The 22,764-nt window shown below is 38.1% G+C and overlaps 1 protein-coding gene across 7 annotated transcripts in view; it reads right to left on the bottom strand.

Moving 5' to 3' along the window:
* Galphaq (G protein alpha q subunit) overlaps positions 1 to 22,764 on the bottom strand; it is a 395,971-nt gene that overhangs the window by 261,137 nt on the left and 112,070 nt on the right. For 3 of the 7 annotated variants that reach the window (XM_067137253.2, XM_067137256.2, XM_067137252.2), the window contains exon 4: positions 4,877 to 5,005. In XM_067137253.2, coding sequence (XP_066993354.1) covers positions 4,877 to 5,005 — 129 coding nt within the window. Of the gene's footprint in view, positions 1 to 4,518; positions 4,648 to 4,876; positions 5,006 to 22,764 lie in introns of all 7 variants that reach the window. The other 4 variants (XM_067137250.2, XM_067137254.2, XM_067137257.2 and 1 more) reach the window with 2 other exon arrangements.

The following is a 22,764-nucleotide window of genomic DNA, read 5'->3' as shown; positions in this document are numbered from 1 at the left end:
GACAGTGGGGTTCGAACCCACTATCTCCAAGGTGCAAGCTCACACTGCTGTGCACCCCTAACCGCACGGCCAACTCGCCAGGTGAAAGATTCGGTAGGGTTCTGGAAGAATACAGGCTATTTTTCCCTTAAGTTAGCTATGCAATTACTTGATTCGAGAACTGGAAGAGATTCATAAGAAAACAGCACAATTTGTTCGTAGTGATTTCCGACAAACTAACAATGTTATGAAATTGTTACAATCTTTGGGCTAGGAAGAGTTGGGTGTAAGGTGACAAGCTGCTCAACTAAGCAGCATGTTAATGTCAAAGAAATATTAATGTTTATTTTATTCCACCTATTCAATACATGAAGAGTGATTTTAATTAAGAATTAAATCTTCATGTATTGAATAGGTGGAATAAAATAAACATTAATATTTCTTTGACTTTAATGTACAATTCAATATGGACCAAAATGTGAGAATTATAATGTGTAAGCAGCCTGTTCCGAGTTGTCAGTGGAGAGACAGCATGGGATCATATTAGTAGATGAATGAGCTCGAATGGAGTTTTTGAAAGTAGAATAGTAATTGGAATTCAAGAGAACAAATTGGAGCAAATATTTGTTTATAGAAAGTAGAAAGAGTCGGGGATAATTAACCTAGGGAGATGATTTATCAATCTCTTCTTGTTTGAAATCATTTAAGAAAAGACTAAGTAAACAGCTGATAAGGAACATGGCACCCTGGCAACAGCCCTAAATGTAGATCAGCAATACATATCATCTAATGCATGCCTCGCTCGAGTTTGCCACGAACTCTTGTTTAGTGGTCACTGTATCTTCAATAAAAAGTTACATTTCATAGATTTCAATTTTATGGAAGGCACATTACACTAGCCTACTTCTAAAACCAAACACATGACAAGGAAATCCAAACCAACAATATGAGGATTTGTAAATTATTTCCCTTAAATACACATGGGGGTACAAGGTACATAGCATCATACTTGAATGTTTCCCTGCCCACTTGATGACTGTGAAAGTTCTACTACTTCAACATCTTAATCCAGTTGAGAGAAACAATATAATGCTGGCATTCATGACATCTCTCTTACAGACTTACATATTTAAAATCTGTGGGAATGAATAGCAAGATAAGCTGAGTGAAAACATGTACGGTAGTCTTTAATGTTCATCCATAATACAGGGTGTCCAAGAAGTCCCCGTACACCTAGTTTCATACGTTTCATATTATAGTGAAGTACTTACATATAAAAACTATGAATCCAGAGAATCTGTATGTGCACCATCATGCCTTACACAGAGTTCTATCCATCTCCAAGTCCTCATTGACATCTTGTGGAGCATCTCAGGAGTTATGGAACGAAAGGCTTCCTCCACACTTTGGCGCAATTCTTCATTAGTCGTATACCGACGTTGAGCCAAATGGGACTTGATTATTCCCCATAATGAGTTGTCTGGCGTGATAAGGTCCGGGCTTCGTGGTGGCCATTTCAACGGGGCTGGAGATGTTGGTGATCCACGGCCAATCCAGCGGCCTTGAAATTGTTCATCAAGGAACTCGCGCAATTGAACAGCAAAATGTGCTGGAGCCCCATCCTGCTGTAATCACACATGACCCATGATTCCCTTGTCTTCAAGCTGAGGTATTAACCAAGATTGTAACATATGCAAATAGATTTCCCATTTACATACCCATCAAAAAAATACAGACCGCTCAAGTGACGTTATGATATCCCGGCCCATACCATAACATGACGGGAGTTCCTTTCCAACTCTCTTACATAATGAGGATTTTCCTTAGACCAGAAAACCACATTCCTCCTATGTGAACTGCACATTCATCAGAAAATAACACTCTTGAGCGAGACACGGCAGTTGGGAATTGTTCCAACAAAGCACGGCAGGCTGCAACTCGTTGCTCCATGTCATTGTTAGATAATTCATTCACATACATCGGCCTAAATCCTTTCATTTTCAAATCTCTTTTAATGTGGTAATGCATAGTTGACTGCAGTACTTGAAGTTCAGGTGCTCTTTTGTGAATGGATTTCAATGGAGACTGCTCAACTGATTGAGCGACGGTGGCACACGTTTCTTCCCGCGTCTTCTTACGTCCACTACGCGGCCTGTCTTTGACATTGCCTGAAGCAAACACATGTTTCTCCCAATCAAGCAGAGTAGCTTTACGAGGTGGGGGTTTGCCAAAGCGATCCTTAAATGCACTCATCACTGTCATTGTTTGCTCTGTATGTGCTCGTTCGTGCACCCACACACACGCCACTAATCGCTACTCAAAAGTGTAGCTGTGTCCGCTCATGTCTGCTATGACTTAACAACTGAAATGAGACTGACAACAACGCTAGCAGCAGGGATACCAATACCAATAAAACAACTAATGAATTCCCCAATTATACAAACTCAATTGTCCATGCCATAATATAACAAAATAACAATTTGAAACTAGGGGTACAGGGACTTCTCGGACACCCTGTACAAAATAAAAAAATCTTTCCATCTCTCAAACAACATGAACTGTAAGATTATGTGATTAAATTATACAAAGGCCACACTGAAAGTCATGAACAACATTTTATCTTTAATCAAAGTCCTTTAATAAAGAATAACCATGCACATCATCTCAATCTTCAGAATGTCCAGAACACAAGCAGGTACTCTGAGGTCATTAGCTTTTATCACATGACCACAGCAAGGAGTTACAAAATGGTAGACATCGATGTTTCGTTAAGTCAACGTGCTGTGATTGACTTCCTTGTTAAAGAAGGAATTCCTGCTGCTGAAATTCACCAGAAATTTCAGTGTGCTTATGTGAGATGTGAGTATGGGTGCTAGCAGTGTTCAGAGATGAGTGAAACATTTTAAAGATGGAAACATAAGCATCCAGGATCAGATGCTTAGTGAGCGCAACATGAGAAGAGTTGATGACATCATTAAAGAAGACAGACGTGTCACTGTGAGTGAAATTACAGCAAGACTTCGAATAGGGCACAGTGCAGTGCAGGAATTGATTCGCGAGTTAGGCTATTGAAAAGTTTGTTTCCGCTGGGTCCCATGTTTCCTCCCACAGATTACAAAGTTCAGAGACAAATAATCACTCAGAATCTTCTTCAGAGATATGGAAACAAAAATTTTTTGATGACTATTGTTAGGGGGTACAGAGTTCGTTACACCATTATGAACCAGAAATGAAACCCTTTGAATCCAAGAGAAAAAAAAAGAATAGTGAAGTCTGCTGGCAAAGTTATGGGCACTGTCTTCTGGGATGCAAAAGTTGTCATTCTGGGTGAATTTCTTGAACCTGGGCAAGTCACAAATGCTGCCTGTTACATTGAAATGTTTCACAAGCTTTGTTGTGCACTGCGTGATAAATGTCCTGGAAAGAACATTATCCTGCAACACGATAACGCCCGCACCCAGAGTGCTGGTTTCACCAGCGAGAACAATGAAAAATGTTGGTGGAAAGTTATGCCGCATCCTCTCTACAGTCCTGACTTGGCACCCTCTGACTACCACATTTATTGTTTTGTGAAGGAGCAGATGAGAGGCCAACGCTATGAGATGCAGAACGTGAAGAAAGCAGTGTATCAGTGCCTTTGGCATGCTGGAGCGGACTTCAACCATCAAGGAATTTTCAAACTTCCACTACAGTGGGAAAAATGTGTCCAAAGGAATGGAGACTATGTTGAAAAATAAACAAAAGTTTATAGTTTTAAATTATTTATCCAGTGTATCAAAATTATTAAACTTTTTTTTTTTTAATGGTGCTCATGACTTTCAGTATGCCCTCATATAAACCTGACCTTAAATCATGGTTTGGATCACCACCACCACCACCACCACCACCACCACCACCACCACCACCACCACCACCACCGTCACTTCTTAGAATATGTGGTCGGTTATGTATCTTGCAGCATATCTTACATATTTAAATGATCTTAAAAGCTTGGAATATCATCATAATCGTTATCAACACCACCACCATATTCACTTCTACCAAGACCCTTTAGTCAGTTATGGTTCTTGCAGCATATCTTATGGGATTCCAGGGTTATTTGACCCAATGACCAGGGTTCAACAAAGGAACACGTTCCTCTTTGGAAGTCTTAGTGTTTTAATAATACGAAATGTTACCTCCATTTGAAAATCAAGTATAGGGAAAAGAGCAATAGTAACTAATGCATACGTCTATACACAAACAGGGATGGGACAGTAGCTTCATAAATACGAACAGATGCCACTGTTTTAATTGCATACACACAGTGGGTTCCATCTTGTCCCATGTTGCCACTATCAAAAATATATTTACCATTCCAATAAAAACTGCCTTAAAAAACCATTTCCAGATATGATTTTTGAGGCAACCACAACTCAGTTCCATGAAAGCAAACGCATTCTACTCTTGGGGGACAGTAATTACAGAAGCACTGCATAGTCTGCATATGGGTGACCAGCAAAATATAAAAGGGAGTATTACTGTATAGTGTACTCGTACCTAAAGATGATGGAGTCCAAGTCAAAAGGGTACTCAATAATGCCTGTGGTCGGAGCTCTTGCTCTGAGAATGTCCTGTTCCGTTGGGAGAAAGTCTGGCTTCTCAATCCGTTCCAGATCACTAAGGTAGCTGCAACCAGGCACGGACATGACACCACACAGAAACACAACGAACATGCATGAGACAATGCAAAGTATCAATGGGGCCACAATGAAGTGTATGCTCCCACACATGCATTTATGTGGCCCAGCCACTCCACCTCCTTGCAAAAAAGAAAAAATGTAAAGACAAAAAGCATGACCCCAGGCAAGAAAGCAGGCACAGTCAAAACACACATACCACTACAAACCTACCGTACCTAAAGCGAATCTCTTCCAAATCAAAAGGGTATTCAATTATGCCTGTAGTAGGGACTCGGACACGTAAGATGTCCTGTTCAGTCGGCAGGTAATCAGGGGCAGCTACACGGTCGATCTCCATCAAATAGCTGCAACACACATACTGCTTCAGCCTTGCTTCGCTAACGATCTCGACAGGGTCGCTCATAAAAATAAAGCCTGTGGAAGAAATCTTGGCAAAACAAACAATAAAACAACAGTCTTCTAATTTACTTATGTTATATAGTAGCCTGTAAGTCCAACCACAAAAAGAAAGAAGTTCCTGGATTCTCAAACACCAATTATTTCACTGGAATATTCTTGAAATTCCTTTCCTTGTCATTATGATACAAGCTGCAGGTAAATTCCTTTTTCTTTTTATGATCAAAGTGAAAATTACATTCAACCCTGTTTTTTAAAATTTAATTCAGCATGCATAGCAAAACACAGTACATGATAGAAAAAACATACATAATTCAACAAAGGTTAACTTCTTATACGTACTTAGAAGGGAATAAATCACCAAACAGAAAGTGATAGGATTAAGGGCAGGAGCTCGAGAGACTATCCCTCGATTTATTGTAAATTTCTGGAAGTAGTTTATTTTACACGTTCCAGAACTGCAAACTACTTCTTTGTTAGCACTACGAGGTTCCATTTTGTTGATCAGAAATCATTCCTATATGCTATAACACTTGTAATTTGAAGCCATTATAAGAATAATGCAATCAAAACAATTATCATTGTAAGCTGAAATTATACACTTCATTATTTCGTTATGCTTTGTCCAGTGTGACAACCTTCAACTGACGTAAATAAATAAATAAATAAATAAATAAATAAATAAATAAATAAATAAATAAATAAATAAATAAATAAATAAATAAATAAATAAAAGTAGAAGCCTGATCTAACACAGTCTGACATACTGCAGATCTGGATTTAACATGGTGAAGACTATTCCCTGCCCTTCAGAAAATTAAGTATTATTTATTAGTGAAATTCTTATTTTGGGAAGGCAGTAAAGTGGTCTGCTTAAAAATTGGAAGGTCTTTTTCAAGACTGCCAATGTGGGGCAAGAACACACTTTTTCTAGAGTCCAGCAATATACACAGTCGTTTCAGAGCGCGCATAACACCCTGAGTTATGATGGTCTGTAAAACATCTCGTTTTACTATTAGACGTGTTGTCATTTCACTATGACGATCGTCCCAATGCTGTAGCTCAGCAATTCTTCCCTCATTTCAAGGCCCTAGCCAACACGAAGCAATACAGTTCAGTACTTATTACAGTTTTAGACTCAGCGGGTATAGAACTGCATTCCTGAGATATCATGGAAGCAGCCAAAAACAGACAATTCCAGAGCTATATACAGCATTTACAATTCTACGAATTCTTGCCAAGGTAAGCAGCAGTGTTTTTGGAACCAGCCAACAAGCTCCTACTCCACCTTACCTCCCGTCAACAAGTGTAAGCTATACCTGTAGTAAAATATTATTGCACATAATGTTAAATTCTGTGTTCACTGGATATGCACAATGTCTCAGAAAAGAAAGCATATTCTGCGAGCAATGAACTTAAAATTAACATGAACATGTGAAGAACAGGGAGTTAAATGCAAGCAAGTTATCATATGAGTAATATGTTGTTGATTTCTTTCTGGTCGTCCTACTCCATTTCTCAGTGTATCACCTTCAGTTAACTGATAACTGTGTTTTGTCTGGATTCTAATGTAAATAAACAAAACAAAATGACCTCTAAACATGGAAAACAACGGTTTAATAGAAATACTAGACAATTTACCAGTCCCCTTCTCATTCCAAATAATATGCCAAAAATGAATCAATAGTTGACATTGCTCTGTTTATCTTTTCTGCAAGAAGTACAGCAAACCGATCAAGTACTTTCTTTTTCTTTTTACAATTTGCTTCACGTCACACCGAAAAGATAGATCTTACAGCTACAATGGGTTTGAAAGGACTAGGAGCGAGAAGGAAGCGGCTGTGGCCTTATTTAAAGTACAGCCCCAGCATTTGCCTGGTGTGAAAATGGGAAGCCACGGAAAACCATCTTCAGGGCTGCCGAAATTGGGGTTCGAACCCACTATCTCCTGGATACAAGCTCACAGTTGCGCGCCCCTAACCGCATGGCCAACTCGCCCGGTTGTCAAGTACAATAGACCCTATGTTGTGGTGCCCTTATTGAACCACGCGCCATGCACCTACATCTACAGTCAACACGGCAGAGTGCAGTGCTGGATAATGACGTCATGCCAATTTTCATTATCAATTGGCATGCGGGATGAGCTGCGACACACTGCCGTATGCCAACCTGTCTACACCTTACACCAGCCACGTAGGGTATCCCCTACTTCAAAATGTGGTCTGGACAGGTGGACTGACACAGGTCGCAAGGTTTTACCTCTGCACGCGCAAGCGTAACCTCAGAAGGAGCCATTCCCTTTTCTCCCTCTCACTGTAATCTTCTTTGCTTTCAGCATTCTCGTAACATATTCCATGTCCCATTATACATTGTATAGAAGGACTTAATTCCTTACTGTTGATTTCATGTGCTTTAAGATAGGGCTTCCTTTAATATTTGTGTTCTGGCAATGAGAATATTACTGTGACAAAGCACACTCAGGAACTGACAACGGTCATTCCCACTAATAAGCATTATTTTGTAAATGATGTATTGTGACAGTATGCTTCATATGAGAAGGCAATTTATTGATTTATTCGAATGTGTATTACCTGATCTGTTATTTGTCGGCGGAACATGTCTGTATTGAATGTGACAAGCAAGGTTTTAATAGTTTTACTTGTACAGCTATTTTTATCGCTTGCGAGGGGACAGAGCCGCCCGGCACAAAAGAAAATAATAAAACCATACACACCTAACAGCCGACTCTTGCCTGATAAATGCAAATGAAAAAGGTGATGGAACATACTATCATCGAAAGAAGTTAATAGCGCTACCTGCAGTAAATACGAGTGCATGTGTCAACGTGAAATTAGGTCACATAAGTGGTAATGAAGTTATATCTCAATTACAGCATTTAGAAGATAATTTGTGCCTAATTTTATGACAATTTACGAATTCACTTAGTGTTTAATAAATCAGACGATAATATAAGAATTCAGTATCTGAACTGAACATGTACTTCTGGAAATCGGTTGAATGTGCTCTACTTAGCCAAAGATAGTGCAAGCACTCTATCTCATTTTGGTTTTGACCGTCGCAACGAACTCACTCTAATTTTGGCCGTCGCAGTGAAAAGTGGAGCAACATATCCGACTGGAACTACTCACATTTTAGTCAAACAGTTGTTTATAGAAGAGTGCTCACTTACATGATTCAATTAGTTAAAAGTATAAATTTACTAAACCAATACACGTCGAATGTTATTAGTCACTTGTGAGAATGTACGTATCATTTCATGGTATTGAAAAGAAACTGCGTCCACGATTACTTCTAATTATCTTGTACAAGTTTCCGTGCATTACTATGGAACTGCTGCTGTGTGAAGAGGACCTCTACAGTCATCGGGAATTCATCGCAGTGTTCAACCTTCACTCCACTATGAATTGCTAGATCATTTGACCATCGCTAACGGAGGAGAAATGCAGGGGCATTCGCCCTAAACATATCAATTAAGGACAACTTCCCATCATTCAACATGAAGTCTGCAGTCTAAGCTAAGTCGATTACATCTTATGCTAGATATCTATTCTATGTAGTTGTATTTTTCCTTACTTTTGTGGTGTGGTCATGTAATTAATAATTTGCTTTTATTTCCCTTATACTTCTACTATTAATTACTTCTCCATCTGAATTGTGTCGAAATGTGGATTTCCAGCATTGAATATTTTAGTCATACAGAACAGCAGGTTTTCCTAATCACATATTACGTTCTTATAGCAGTGGTGAATCATTGATAGTTCTTCCGTGTGTTATCTTGGTCATCGTTAAACATTTAAGGAATGTTATGCTATTTGAGAACTGACATGAGTAATCTGAATCTAATACGATAATATTTTTTAATTTTTGAGTAATATTTTGGTAATATTAGGAGCTTACATTCACGCCTTGTGGTGATCAAACTCAGTGTCATCAAGATGTTAATTCAGATATGAGGTAATCATTCAATTATGAAGTGCTTTAGTACAAGTGTATAATAATGAATATTAGATTGGATCTTCGATATCGATTTCAACAAATTAAGGTTTATTTCATGAGTGTGATACTTTGCGTTATTTCTGACCACGTGTTTTCTGTGGGATACCGTAATGGATTACAGTAATCGATATTGTGATTCTTTTTGAGTGAACTTCTTTGATTAATTATTTAATGTGAGTGTTATAATTAGTTTTCAGATAATTGAATTCTGATGTGTGTTTAGTGATGTTGTGATATTAAATGAATATCACTTGAATGTCAGAGGTAAATAGCAATGCCTTCGTGTATACGCGATCTTGGTCACATTCGCAGAGTCTTCTGATATTCATAAGCTTCATAGTTGTACTCCTGAATATAGAATTAGCCACTGTGAGAATAACATTATCCTGATGAGAAGTTACTGACAGTTGTCAAGTTTACGAGTGTATTTGTTAGCTATTTAGCGATAATTATTTGGATTATGGCCTAGATTCTTCCATATTAATAAATTGGAATATGTGTTAGTTCAATTCAAAGCGAAACTCAATTCTTAATCGCTCGAACCCTGAACCACGTGATAAATTTCATGTTCATCATTTATACCTGACACTTACGGAGTAAATTGATTAGAGTGTGAGTAGCAATTTCATGACTTGTAGATATTGCAGTATATTTCTTCTGTACATTACTCTTAGTAGTTGAAATGTAGAATTGTGGTATATTTGTAGTTGTTGGAGATGTAATTTGGAAAAGTGATTTATTTCAAACATGTGTGTGCCATGTGGACAGATTTGTGTTTCAATGTGTAGGGATTATGATCTACGTTGTTGTCCATGTTCCAGCGTTGATGATCAATTTTGGTCATTAGAAGAAATGTTTATTTTATTTCAGTTTACTTGAAGTGACCACTTAACGTTAAATGGTTTATTAATTCATTCATTAATTGATAATCTATTCTGAAAAGCTATATATTTGAAGTCTCGATTTAAGCTGGACTACTTGAAACCATATTCAAATAAAACTAAATTGTTTATCAAAATTAATTCGTAAATTCCCATGATGTAATTTCAAGTCAAATTTTCATTACAAAAAATTCAGTACTTTGAATGTTTAAATTTTTTTATAACATTCTTTTATATTTAAATTCTCTTAGGATTATTCGATGTATTTTTCAGATGTGTTCAAGAATTTGACCTCGACAGCCTAGTTTCTCAAGAAATAATTAATTTAATTATTCAGACTCTGCAAGAACAAAATTATTGTCAAAATTCAATTCCTTTAGAATGGTTAGGATGAATTTTGCCTGTACCATCCTATTTGTTTGAACTACACAGTTCAAAAAATTTAGGGGAACATGTTTTTGAACGTATACCACGCTCCACAAAAGAATACCTCACACCCAGGTATATTACCAACTAAACCATTATTCTTTACCGTTAAGAGTATACAAAAGAATATTGATGGATTCACGTTCATTTTCAGAACACAAGCGGAAATGTCCAAATAAGGGCGAAAACAAAGTGATAACAGTCCTCCAGGATGGATTTTTATCACAGTTGGAGAGCTTCAGTATGGTGTATGTCCTTCACGAGCTTTTATCACAGCTTGGCACCTACATGGCATGCTCCGTATCAGTCGACAGAGGTCACGTGGTATCAAGGTCCCATTCTTCAATGAGAGCCTGTTTGAGATCTTGGAGAGTCTGTGGTGGAACAGGAGGCCCATGAACACTTCTGTCAAGCCTATCCCACACATGCTTGATGGGATTAAGGTCGGGACTCACTGCTGGCCATTCGATCTCTTGAATGTCCAGTTCTCGCAAGACAGCTCTGGTGACGCGCACATGAGCCCTGGCATTGTCGTGCATAAGTACGAATTCAGAGTCAACATTGTATGCAGCAACCAACACATGCTGTAGCAGTATCTGCTCGATGTACCCTGCAGTGGTAAGATTACCACAGGCGATAACAAGATCTGTACAACATCAACACTGATGCTACCCCACACCATCACAGAACCTTGTCCGAATCTGACGCCTTCCTGGACAACATTTGGCCTGTACTGCTCACCACGGCGTCTCCATACACATTGACATCCATCACGCTGTATCAGTGGAAATCTGGACTCGTCTGTGAACAACACAGGTCTCCATTGGCGAAGTTGCCAGTTGACGTGGGTACGGGCAAACGGAAGGCGAGCTGCGCGATGTTGCTGCATTAAACGGGGCACTCGAACAGGACGTCTGGGTCATAAGGACACTTCTCTTAACCTGTTCCTTACTGTCTGGTCAGATACCATGACTCCAGTGACCCACCTGAGGTCTTGTTACAGTTCTCTGGCAGTTGCCGAACGACACCGCAATGCACAGATGGTCAGATATCGGTCATCCTGTGGGGTTGTCATGCGTCCACGACCTTGTCCAACCTTCCTTGTGAACTGGCCTGTCTCAACGTAGCGATTTCACAAGCATTGAATAACTGATGGAGAGACATTGAGATCCACAGCAACACAACGAAAAGTCCATCCTTCCTGGATCAGAGCGACGGCCCTTGCGACTAGAACCTCGTTGAGATGTCTCATGGGATGTGCTGGTTTACGTACAATGTGCTCAAATGACCGCAGTAGTCTGTGAATGGCACACAGACGCACCGCTATTCACCTTGTTTTGAGGGATCACCTAACAATTTAATGCATGGCTACGCCTACAAATGGAGTAAAACTTCGATTTGACATACTCTGAGGTCTCAAGGTATGTTGTACGACCATTGGAACCCTATCTACCAAATGAACGTTTACATACCAGACATTACAAAACATGTTCCCCTAAATTTTTATGTTACCTCAAGAGCTTAATTAAAATTCAAATTAATGTAGCGATCATTCACATCGTCATAGTTAGCCAGGATGGCAATTTTCATTTTTATTCTGAATAAATCATGTGTAATTTTCTAATTATGTTGCCGTTTTCATTGCTGAACCTATCGTTATTTTTCCCTGTCACTTGCGCCTACTATAGTTATTTCAAGCCAGTCCTTACTGAGGATCCCTGAGGTGTCTCTTGCTCACTTCTGACCTTGTACGGTGAAGTTATATAGTTAATTTTCATGGTCACCAGGGAGAACAACCTTTAGTTTCAGTGCAATTTAAAGTGAATGAATACTTGTAAACACAACACCCTACAAACATATGAGAGAGAGAGAGAGAGAGAGAGAGAGAGAGAGAGAGAGAGAGAGAGAGAGAGAGAGAGAGAGAGAGAGAGACAGAGAGAGAGAGAGAGAGAGAGAGAGAGAGAGAGAGATACACACACATGTGTGTGTGTGGCAGTGGCATGGGTAGTGAAAATGTTTCTAAACATGCCTTCTAACAATATAGGCCTGACTGAAGAGGAATGGTGCCAAGCTGCTTTGAGCTTACAATTTCAAATCCTCTTGTTCTTCAGTGTAAAAACAGAAGACTAAATATACCATATTCAGTAAATACAAGGCACTCCAAAGGCAGATTAAATGCTTTTGTTTTTTATCTATTGAAAAATACCAGCACATTCTCATTCATGGAACAAAAGAGAGTTTAATATTGCAAGTATTTTAAGATTGATAACCAGGTAGAGATTGCATTTCCACAATCTTCTAGTGCGTGTGTTTTTTATTTTTTATCTTGTATAACAGTGATTGTCCAAAGTTCAATCAAAAGGATTTCTACTTTAGCAGTAGATTAATGGTGTTGGCATTTCTTTCCATGTCAAATCTTAGTTAGGTAGCCAAGTTTCACAAACTGGAGGGTAGAGTTATAGAATTAATACCGGCACTTTACCGAGATAGTACGTATATCAAGGTACACGAACCAATTTTAAACAACTTTCGTTCTTAGCTGAAGAATTATCCAGTAAAATATTGTTATAAATAAAACTCCATTCGCCTCGTTACTCTAATTTATTTCAGGATGGCCTAATAAATCCACACACACACACATATTTAAACACCAGTTATGAATGGCCACAATAATGGCCTTTACCTGGGACACTAATCCTTACTTTCACTTTTCCCCAAGTCCAGTCACCACCTACAGCCACTGTGCGTAGACAGCCGGATTTGAACACAGTGCCCCTGGCTATACGACACAGGACGCCTATTCGTCGGTTCGACTCCAATGATAGTCCAGTACTTTGCATAGTCCCATGAGTGAATAATTGAACAGCTCAACAGTATTCAACAGCAGGACGATACAACGGTGAACATAAACATGTGTCCATTTATCCTTGCACTGACGATAGCGCATTTCCTTGCTTGCTCACGGCGATTCTCAGTCCACAGAATTACACGAACACACAGTACAGCCTACCGTTCTGTCGCCCCCAGTTACAAACTCACTGGTCTCTCCGACACTACAACAACAGCTCCTCGTTCAGACCTCGGGGCGACAGTGGCGACAGCCAACACCTCTGTCGCCCTCAGCCCAGCCACCAAACCCCAACTCACCGAGTCTCACACTGAACTCCCCCATGGAGTCCAACTGACTCCGAGTCCAACTTGGACAGACTGACCATGGCTAGCCTCCATTTTTACAGCTCACGTGATTCAATCTAGAAATTTCACATGACACTACAGGCAGAACATTCCCCTTGAATCTCCAAGCAACTCACAGGTAAGGCAGCCGCGCCAAGAACAATACACGGAAAGGCCCACCCCACCCCACAGGCCGGCTGGGAGATTCCAGGTCGTCTGAGTCACCAGCCCCTTGCTGGAAGTACCAAAAGGAGCTACCACAGGGCTGGCACATAACAATATTGTTCTAATAGCCACAGGATAGCATAAACTATTTTTGCTGGCATGTCGTACAGATTTTAAAGTTTTTACGACATAATCAACAGGTTATTGCAAAGAACAGACAAAATTATGTATCCTTGTATTATTTTTCAAAATTGTACAGTCATTTCACTAACAGAGGCAAAAGCTCTCCACCAGTCCTGGATATTAATCAGAAGACACTAAATTAGAGCAAAATGTAGTAGTAATAGTTTCAAGTGCAATATTTAGTGCATACCTTCAGGTAATTTTGTTTCGAGGAAATTGAATAGATTTATCACAATTTTATGTACTTTTAAGATATGAGGAAGAAACTTGCATGCTATAACTGAGGCTAGCCAGTACCATGTATATACATAAAATAATAATTTTGTCTGTATACTGCTCAGAATTAAAAAAGGGTATCAGTCGTGTCCACAATAAGAAGGAAATGCAACTTTTAATTTTCCGTCATCTCTGTATGTATGTATGTATGTATGTATGTATGTATGTATGGGCATCACGAGAGAATGAACACAAATTAATAAAACTCAGTATGAAATGTCAAGGAATAAGGCACTATAATTTAGGCTATAAATAATTTTATTCAAGCTATGCAAAATTGTAGTTTAGGGGAAAGCCTGAAATTTAATTCTCAAATATATTTTATTTTTACAAGTAATGAACTCCATTCCGGTTCAGCATTGACTTTATATATACTAGCTGATGTACCCGTGCTTCGCTACGGGATTGGATTCTCAGAGAGATTGACCTTGTGGTTTTCCTAACTGAAGTCAACATAGGCCATTACAAAAACGTTGGTAGGAAAGTAGTGATTAAAAGCAATGATAGCATATAAAATACTTGATCAAAGGAAAAACCACACATTTTCTCACTTTTAACGAACAAGACTATGCTGCCGATCTAACAGTCCAAAGTTCCAGAGCTGGAATGATCAAAGCCGCAGATAGCCATGATCCGTGAACACCCTTCATCTTTTTTCGGCAGGGAGGGGGTCGAATAGTGGAGACTCCCACAGCATAAACTATGCCCTTGTGCTAATCTCTTTCCTAAGAGTACCCGATGAGTCGGAAAATCTTAATTCACTACACTGGCGGCGGAAATTTTTCCTCCAAACCAGAGGAGAAACCCACTCTTCACTGCTAATTTGGAATAAAATGAATGTAGAATTTAATAAAAGTAAAGAGGAAGAAGCTTTAATTAAGAAACGGCTCTTTTCAGGGTCGAAGTTTGAGTTATTTAGTGAATTGTGGTGCTATAATTTGGAATAGGCCTAAATTGTTACTCTATACCAGGCCATACTACTACTACTACTAAGTGAGCCTCTGCCTTAAGTATGCACACTGCTCATTCAAAACAGCGTGTCAGATTAGGGATCGCATAGCTGCAATTTACTCATTCAGGACAAATATTTCAGATTCCCTATGGGAATCAACATCTATATCAGCTGGAATACTATGATGAACCCATGTGTTACGTACCAGCTGTATCAAAAAATTTATGAACCAGAGGAATGGCATACTAAAGAAGAAAGTTTTCTAACTGCCCAGCTATTTCCCGCTAATATTCGGTCAGGCTGTTATACTCGGTACGCAGCAGTTATCGCATCTATCGGAGTTGAGAGGCAGCATAAGAGACAAAAAACATCACATCAAACAATGGTCAATGTTATTGTTGATCCATGCTATGCGCTTTTGATATTGTAGGTCTTCACATTTAGTTTTCTTCAGACTCTGAAATACCACCCTTACCATAGTCGGTACAGTAAAACTGATTAAAACATAAATGATCGGAAATTGTATTCCCTATAACTTTTGTTATATAATACTCTTCGATAGCACCAATAACATAGGTATTTAAAAATTTCATTTTAGGCACCTTCCCCTAAACTACACTTTCATCCAGGGTGAATAAATTTGTTTATAGCTTAGACTGTTGTTTCTCATTCCCCGACACTATATAACGATTTTCATTAAATTCTGTTAACCCATTTTCTCGTGGCTTGGTGTTGAAATGGACTTAGCAACAAATTTACAATTTCATGAATATCTGTGTTATCACAGTCAGTACGGTAAAAATGTATAAGACATAAATGGTCGGAAATTCTATATAACTATGGTTATGTAGTATTTATCGATACGACCACTAGTAATTTAAATATTTGAGAATTAAATTTTAGGCCTTCCCCTAAACTACCTAGATTATAATGGCTCATTCTCCGACTACGCATGCCAATTTTAATTGAGATAGGACCACTCATAACTTAAATATTTAAGAATTACATTTTTGGCTTTCCCCTAAACTACCATTTCACTCAGCGTGAATGAAGTTATTTATAGCCTAGATTGTAGCGACTTACTCCTCAGCTTTGAATACCAATTTTCATTAAGATAGGACCACTAATAACATAAATATTTGAAAATTAAAATTTAGACTTTACCCTCAACTACCATTTCTATCAGCGAAAATAAAATTATTTATGGCCTAGATTGTAGCGACTTATTCCCCGACTTTGCATACCGATTTTCATTAAGTTCTCTATGGCCGTTTTCTAGTGATGCATGTACATACATACATACAGAAATTATGGAAAAGTAAAAAGTGCATTTCCTTGTTACTGTGGACATGACCGATACAGAAATACCATTCTTTTCAAATTCTGAACAATGTACAGACAAAACTCTCAATATATATATTCTTTTAGAATTTTATCTTAGATATCTTTTATCTATCGATAAACACTACATAACAAAAGTTATAAGCTATAGATAATACAATTTATGATCACATAGGTTTTATACAGTTTTATCGTACCTGCTATGTTAACAGAGATATTCATGAATTTAGATTGTTGATGCATAGACCATATCAGTGCAGCGCCACAAGAAAATGGCTGAACAGAATTTAATTAAAATCGGCATAAAAAGTCGGGAAATAAATATTGTCTAGGCCAGGGATGCCCAATGTACTGTATAACCCACGCACCGGACTCGGCCTGCAAAGTGATTTTATGTGGCTCCCAGGTCGAGATTTTATGTTTTTCAAAGATACCGAAAAACATGGTTAATAAGAACTTTGTTGTAATTTACAGAGAAAGAAAAATCTCTGAATTTTTCCTAGTTTTCTTGATGTGATATTCTTTTATTGGGCTGTAGGAAAGTTCTAAGATGCATAATGATTCAAACTTAAACAGGTAAGGATTAGACTTCCTCCATTTGTTTCTTAGAATTACAGCTGGAGACTTCCCTGCAGAGTGAAAGACCTGCTGCACTCCATGGGAGATTACATACGTACAGTTATCTTGGGACATCCACAGGAAATGGCCAGTTTACACCCGGGAAGTGCTTTGAGAGGTTCACTGCGGTCTGCTACTTTACTGTGAACTAGCGTTCTTACAAACTACTGACATTTACAGTCGTTTTAATAGCTTATTTGTGAATGAAAATGTCCCTTCCCAAACACAGAAAAGTGATCAGTGAGTGTCATGTGTTTAAAGAAAAATGGACTGATGATTGTTTTTGTACTGAGTACAGTGGAAAAGTAATGTGTTTGATAGACAAGGAAAATATTTCCGTTTATAAAGAATACAACATTAGACGGCATTATGATTCTAAGCACAGATCTGTATATAATAAATATGATAAAGTATTATGGAAGGAAAAGATTTAAATTTGAATGAAAGGTGTCACTGCTAAAAAACAAATGTTCATAAAACAGATCGAGGAAAATACAGCTGCAGTCCACACTGTTTATACTGCCACATTTATTAGCTGTAAAAAGGGAAACTATTTTCTGATGGGGAGTTTGTGAAGAACTGTATACTTTCTGTAACAGAAGAAATGTGTCCTGAAAAGAAACAACTGATAAATTCGGTCAGCTTATCGCAGAACACAATGACAAGAAGAACAGAAGAAATGTCTTCTGAGATTTGGTTTGTCATCGCCTCATTTTCCAGCTCCAGTTTTCTGGGTGTGGTGTACAAGCGCTCGCCACTTCTTCCTGTCAAAATATAGTTTCTGTTCCACTATGTCCTCCCATCCTCCCACTTGCCATTCCTCTTGCTGACCTCCGGTTTCACTGTGTCTATCCATCAATTCCTTGGCCTCTCCCCTTTCACTTCTCTATGAAAGCAATTCCTTGCTATTCTCATTCTGTCCATCCTCATACCTTGTTCAAAACCACTGTAGTCTGAATCTTCCCAAAAGCTTGTTAATGGGTATTTTGATGTCAACCTCCTTCCTGTTTGCTTAATTTCTAATCTTATCCTTCCTGGCCTTTTGGTTCATTGTTCTGATAAATTTAATTTCTGATGACTGGATTTTACTATTAGCCTAGTTATGTAGGGTATGTTTTGAATCAATAGGTGAGAACTGGAATGAAGTACGTATGAAACAGGTCAGTATTGCTTTCTTGGCTATTTTATTATCACAGAGTAGATTTCTAACTTGAAAATAAAACCGAGAAGCATCACTGTTTTATGCTGAGGCAATGCAAAAGGTAATCACAAACTTCAACTGTCTGCAATCGCAAAGGCCAAGAAACCACTTTCTTTTAAAGGCTAATTCTGGTGCCGAAAGTAAAGCTTATAAATGCTTGGTAAGACCAATTCTCGAATATGGATCTGCGTGCGGGGATCCGTACAGGGTGGGTTTAATAAATTCCCTAGAAAAAGTTCAAAGAAGAGCGATGCGTTTCGTAACCGGGAATAGGAGGAACACCATTAATTGGGAAAATCTTGAATCTAGAAGAACTAGAGCTCGCCTGTGTGGTCTTTATAAGAGCTATACGGGAAGGGCTGCCTGGAGTAGTATTAGGAATAGGCTAGAACCTCCCTCATACTTATCAAGAAATTATCATAAGCATAAAATTAGGGCCAGAAACCACCATACAGACATGGGCAAGTTTTCCTTCATAAACAGGAATATAAGGGATTGGAATAAATTACCTGCAGCAGTCTTTGATAGATTCCCTTCCGGTATCAAGTCATTTAAGAAGACCATTAGTGCTAGTGTAAAGTGAAAAGTAAAAGTTGTAAATTACGGACACTGAATTTATGATTTTCTGATTAGTTTAAATTGTGAAAGTAGTAGTTCTTCTTGTGGTATTCTTTTTCCAGGGAATTGCTTGTTACACTCATGTTGTTATAGTAGTAGTTGTTGGGTAATTACCTATGTTTTTAACTTTACTTTCTTATGACTTGTTAAGCTAGTAGTAAGCTCAACCTATAGTATTGTAAGCTGTAGCGTTATTAAGCAGTGGGAAATTCTTAAGTTGTGTGTGAATCTGTATATGATGATGATGAATTTAGAATTTTACACTCAAACTAGTAGTAGGTTTTCTCTCCAGGGATTTGCTTGTTGTACTCTTGTTTGTTGTTGTTGTTGTAGGGTAATAATGTTTTTAACTTTATTATCACTTGTAATGTTAAGCTAGTAGTTAGCTCAACCTACAGTATTGTAAGCCATAGTGTTAAGTACTTAAGTTGTGTATGAAATTTTATACAATGATTCTAGATTTAGAATGTTAAACTAGTAGTATTTCTTGTAATACTTTCCTTCTGTGGAATTGCTTGTTGTACTCTTGTTGTTGTTGTTGTTGTTGTTAGGTAATTATATTTTAACCTTACTTTATTATAACTTGTAATGTTAAGCTAGTAGTAAATTCAACCTATAGTATTGTAAGCCTTAGTGTTAAGTAATGGAAATAATTAAGTTGTGTATGAAATTGCTGTAGTTGTAGTAGCACATGTTTTTGAACTTTATTATCACTTGTAGTGTTAAGCTAGTAGTAACTTCACCCTACAGTATTGTAAGCCGTAGTGTTAAGTACTGGAGACTTAAGTTGTGCGTGAATTTGTAAATAATGACGCTGGATTTAGAAGGTTAAACTAGTAGTATTTCTTGTCATATTTTCTTTCCATGAAATTGCTTGTTGGACTCTTGTTGTTTGTTTGTTGTTGGGTAATTATGTTAACTTTACTTTATTATTACACTACTGTAAGTGACCATTGCCACCAGGATATCTCCCATTTGTGACGTATGTTAATAGTAATAATAATAATAATAATAATAATAATAATAATAATAATAATAATAATAATAATAATAATAATAATAATAATAATAAAAGTTCTTCCACTGCAATATTATCAAAAAGGAGCATGGATGGACTACGAAATTTCAGAGGAAATTTGTGCCTGAAGTGCAATTGTCATCTCCAAGAGAAGAGGAAACAAAAGGTGGTGTCAGTCCTCAGTAATGCCCCTTCACATCCAGAGGAGAGCAAGTTAAGAGACCAATAACCGCCTTGTTTCTACCAAATTTTTGCCCCTAATGTGACTTTGGTAATCCAACCAATGGACCAAGGTGTAATAGTGTCCCTTACAAGACGTTATTGAACAGGTCTCCTGAGGAGATGAGTGCAAAAACATTAGAACAGGGTGGCATTCTGGAAGAATCTAACGATATTGGATGCCATTAATGGCATATCTAATGCTTGACAGTACATAAAGTAACAGACTTTAGTGAGACAATGGAGCTAACCACTGCTAGATCTAGAAGACATTGACCTTTTCGGCTTTACAGAAGATGATTTGAAGAATTCGGACATAACCAATATAACCTCCAATATGAAAGGATTCAAAGATGTAGATGAGGACAATATCGAGGAGTGGCTAAACATATGAATCTTGTGAACCCGGCTCCCAACACATGACTGACAAAGACATTGTGCACACGGTGGCTATAAATAGCCTAGTTGGCAAAGGAGGAGGAGGGAGAATAGCAATTCCGCTGTAATAGCACTGCGTTACAGTGTTGAGATACGCTGCTCAAAAAGACTTTGATTATAATGCCATGTTGGTGGCAAGGAAAGTATGTAGCATCATGAGGAATAATTTAAACTCCTCTAGGAAACAAATGAATATTATGTAGTATTTTTTTCTGTGCTGTGTTTTGAATTACTGTATGAACCCTTTTCTGATGAAACTAGATCACCTATGGTTTTTTTTTGTTTTTTTTTTTGGTACACGTTCTCCCCTGCATTAGACCAATCTTGCATGGGGAACTGACACAAAATTCAGCTTTAAAAAAAATATTACAACTAAAATGAAACTATATTCTCAAACAGTGACACTGGGAATCTGTTGCATAAATTCATTTATGAGGTTAGTGGACAATTTTTTAATTTTTTTATTGCACTGACATAGATAGGTCCTTATGGTGACAATGGGATAGGAAAGGGCTAGGAGTGGGAAGGAAACAGCCCTGGCCTTAGTTATGGTACAACCCCAGCATTTGCGGTGTGAAAATGGGAAACCATACGAAAACCATCTTCAGGGCTGCTGACAGTGGGGTTCGATACCACTATCTCCCGAATGAAAGTTCACAGATTCAAGCCCCTAAATGCACGGCCAACTCACTCGGTAACTATGTTTGCAGCGCTCCTTCTGCAATAATGAGTAACCAAAAGTCCGTCACTGCAGATACAATCTTAGAATTGATAGAAAATCGGAATGTGATTCTGAGGATGATAATGATTTGGATGAAGACAAACAGAAGGTTCAAACCATTCTATATTCCAGTGATCTTGTGAAGTCTATTCCTGGCTACAATATCATTCAGACTATATCTTATACGCAAAACAGAGAAAAGATATCACACAGTTCAAGGAGTTCAACTTCTTCTTTCTGAGCAATTGATAACTGGTGATAACAAGCTAACCTTGCCTTTGCTGGCGGGACCTAGTGTTTACAGTGCACTATGTCTTCTGGTATGGGCTAGAGCACTCTTGTTACTTTCATTGATCTGTCTCAGCTTTATCCTTCGCTTTGACAAAATGAAAGTGACTAAGGTATGAGTGATGCTAGTAATGCCATTCCTTCTGCAGCCAGTCCCTGCTATGAATGGTGTGAAAATATTGTTCATAGGGTCGGTTGGTGCATGCATTTCAGTGGGCTTGGCAGACTGATATGCAATAGCAACTTCTGGCTCAGTGAGGAAAGCAACGGGAAACTACCTCACTCCTCATTTCCCTAGTACGCCTCTTCAGTGATGTCTAAGCCATCTATGACAGCTGATGGCGGAGCTGTTGAGGATCCAACCAGCTTTCGGGCTGAGGACTAAACATACATACAACAAGCTAACCAAAAGTGAAGATGATGACAATGATGAAGATCAACCCCCTACTGAGCAGGTGAAGCTGCTGTAAGAAAGCTTGGCAGAAAGGTGTTCTTCACTATCCAGGACCTGTAGACTGCCCAAATGAGAAAAGATGTTGCCAAGAAGGATGCAAGGGGGAAAAGTCTGGTGAGATACCAGTGCAAGATTTCCCTCAGTCTTAACAAAAGGAATAGCTGCTTTTCCTTGTTCCACCGCTGGCATTAAAGGTCAAGTACATTCAAGCAAGTTTTCATTTTCTCCAAAGTTGTGCAAGTCATAATTCATTGTTACAATTTGAAAGACTGTGTTCAATTTTTGTTTGCTTAAATAGAAAACCCTCGTTAACTAATGTAACACACACCCACCAACCAGGAAGTAAAAAAAAAAGTTTTATTTTTTAAATGAAAATAAATTATTTTTATTTAAATCAGATAGTTTCTAATTTTACATTTTTAAGGATGAATAATGAAGGATCACGATATAGATGTTGATTTCCATAGGGAACCTGAAATATTTGTCCCGAGTGAGTAAATTTATAATACCAATATAAATGGTCCATTATTGGACATTATAAATCTTCCAGCTAACTCATTCCTAGTTGTCAGCATTTCGCCCCCATGTGCTAAGTTGGGCTCATCAGTTGGTTCTTAGCTGAGTTAGCTGGAAGATTTATAGTTGTATTATAATGAAGGATCAATCTAAATTGTGTGTTTTAACAATATTTTGAATTGGGGTGTGATATATTAAAAT

Source organism: Anabrus simplex, chromosome 1 (assembly GCF_040414725.1).
Source record: "Anabrus simplex isolate iqAnaSimp1 chromosome 1, ASM4041472v1, whole genome shotgun sequence".
Lineage (NCBI taxonomy): Eukaryota > Metazoa > Arthropoda > Insecta > Orthoptera > Tettigoniidae > Anabrus > Anabrus simplex.
Note: the sequence above shows the minus strand (reverse complement) of the source record. Positions and strands in the feature narration are given on the sequence as shown.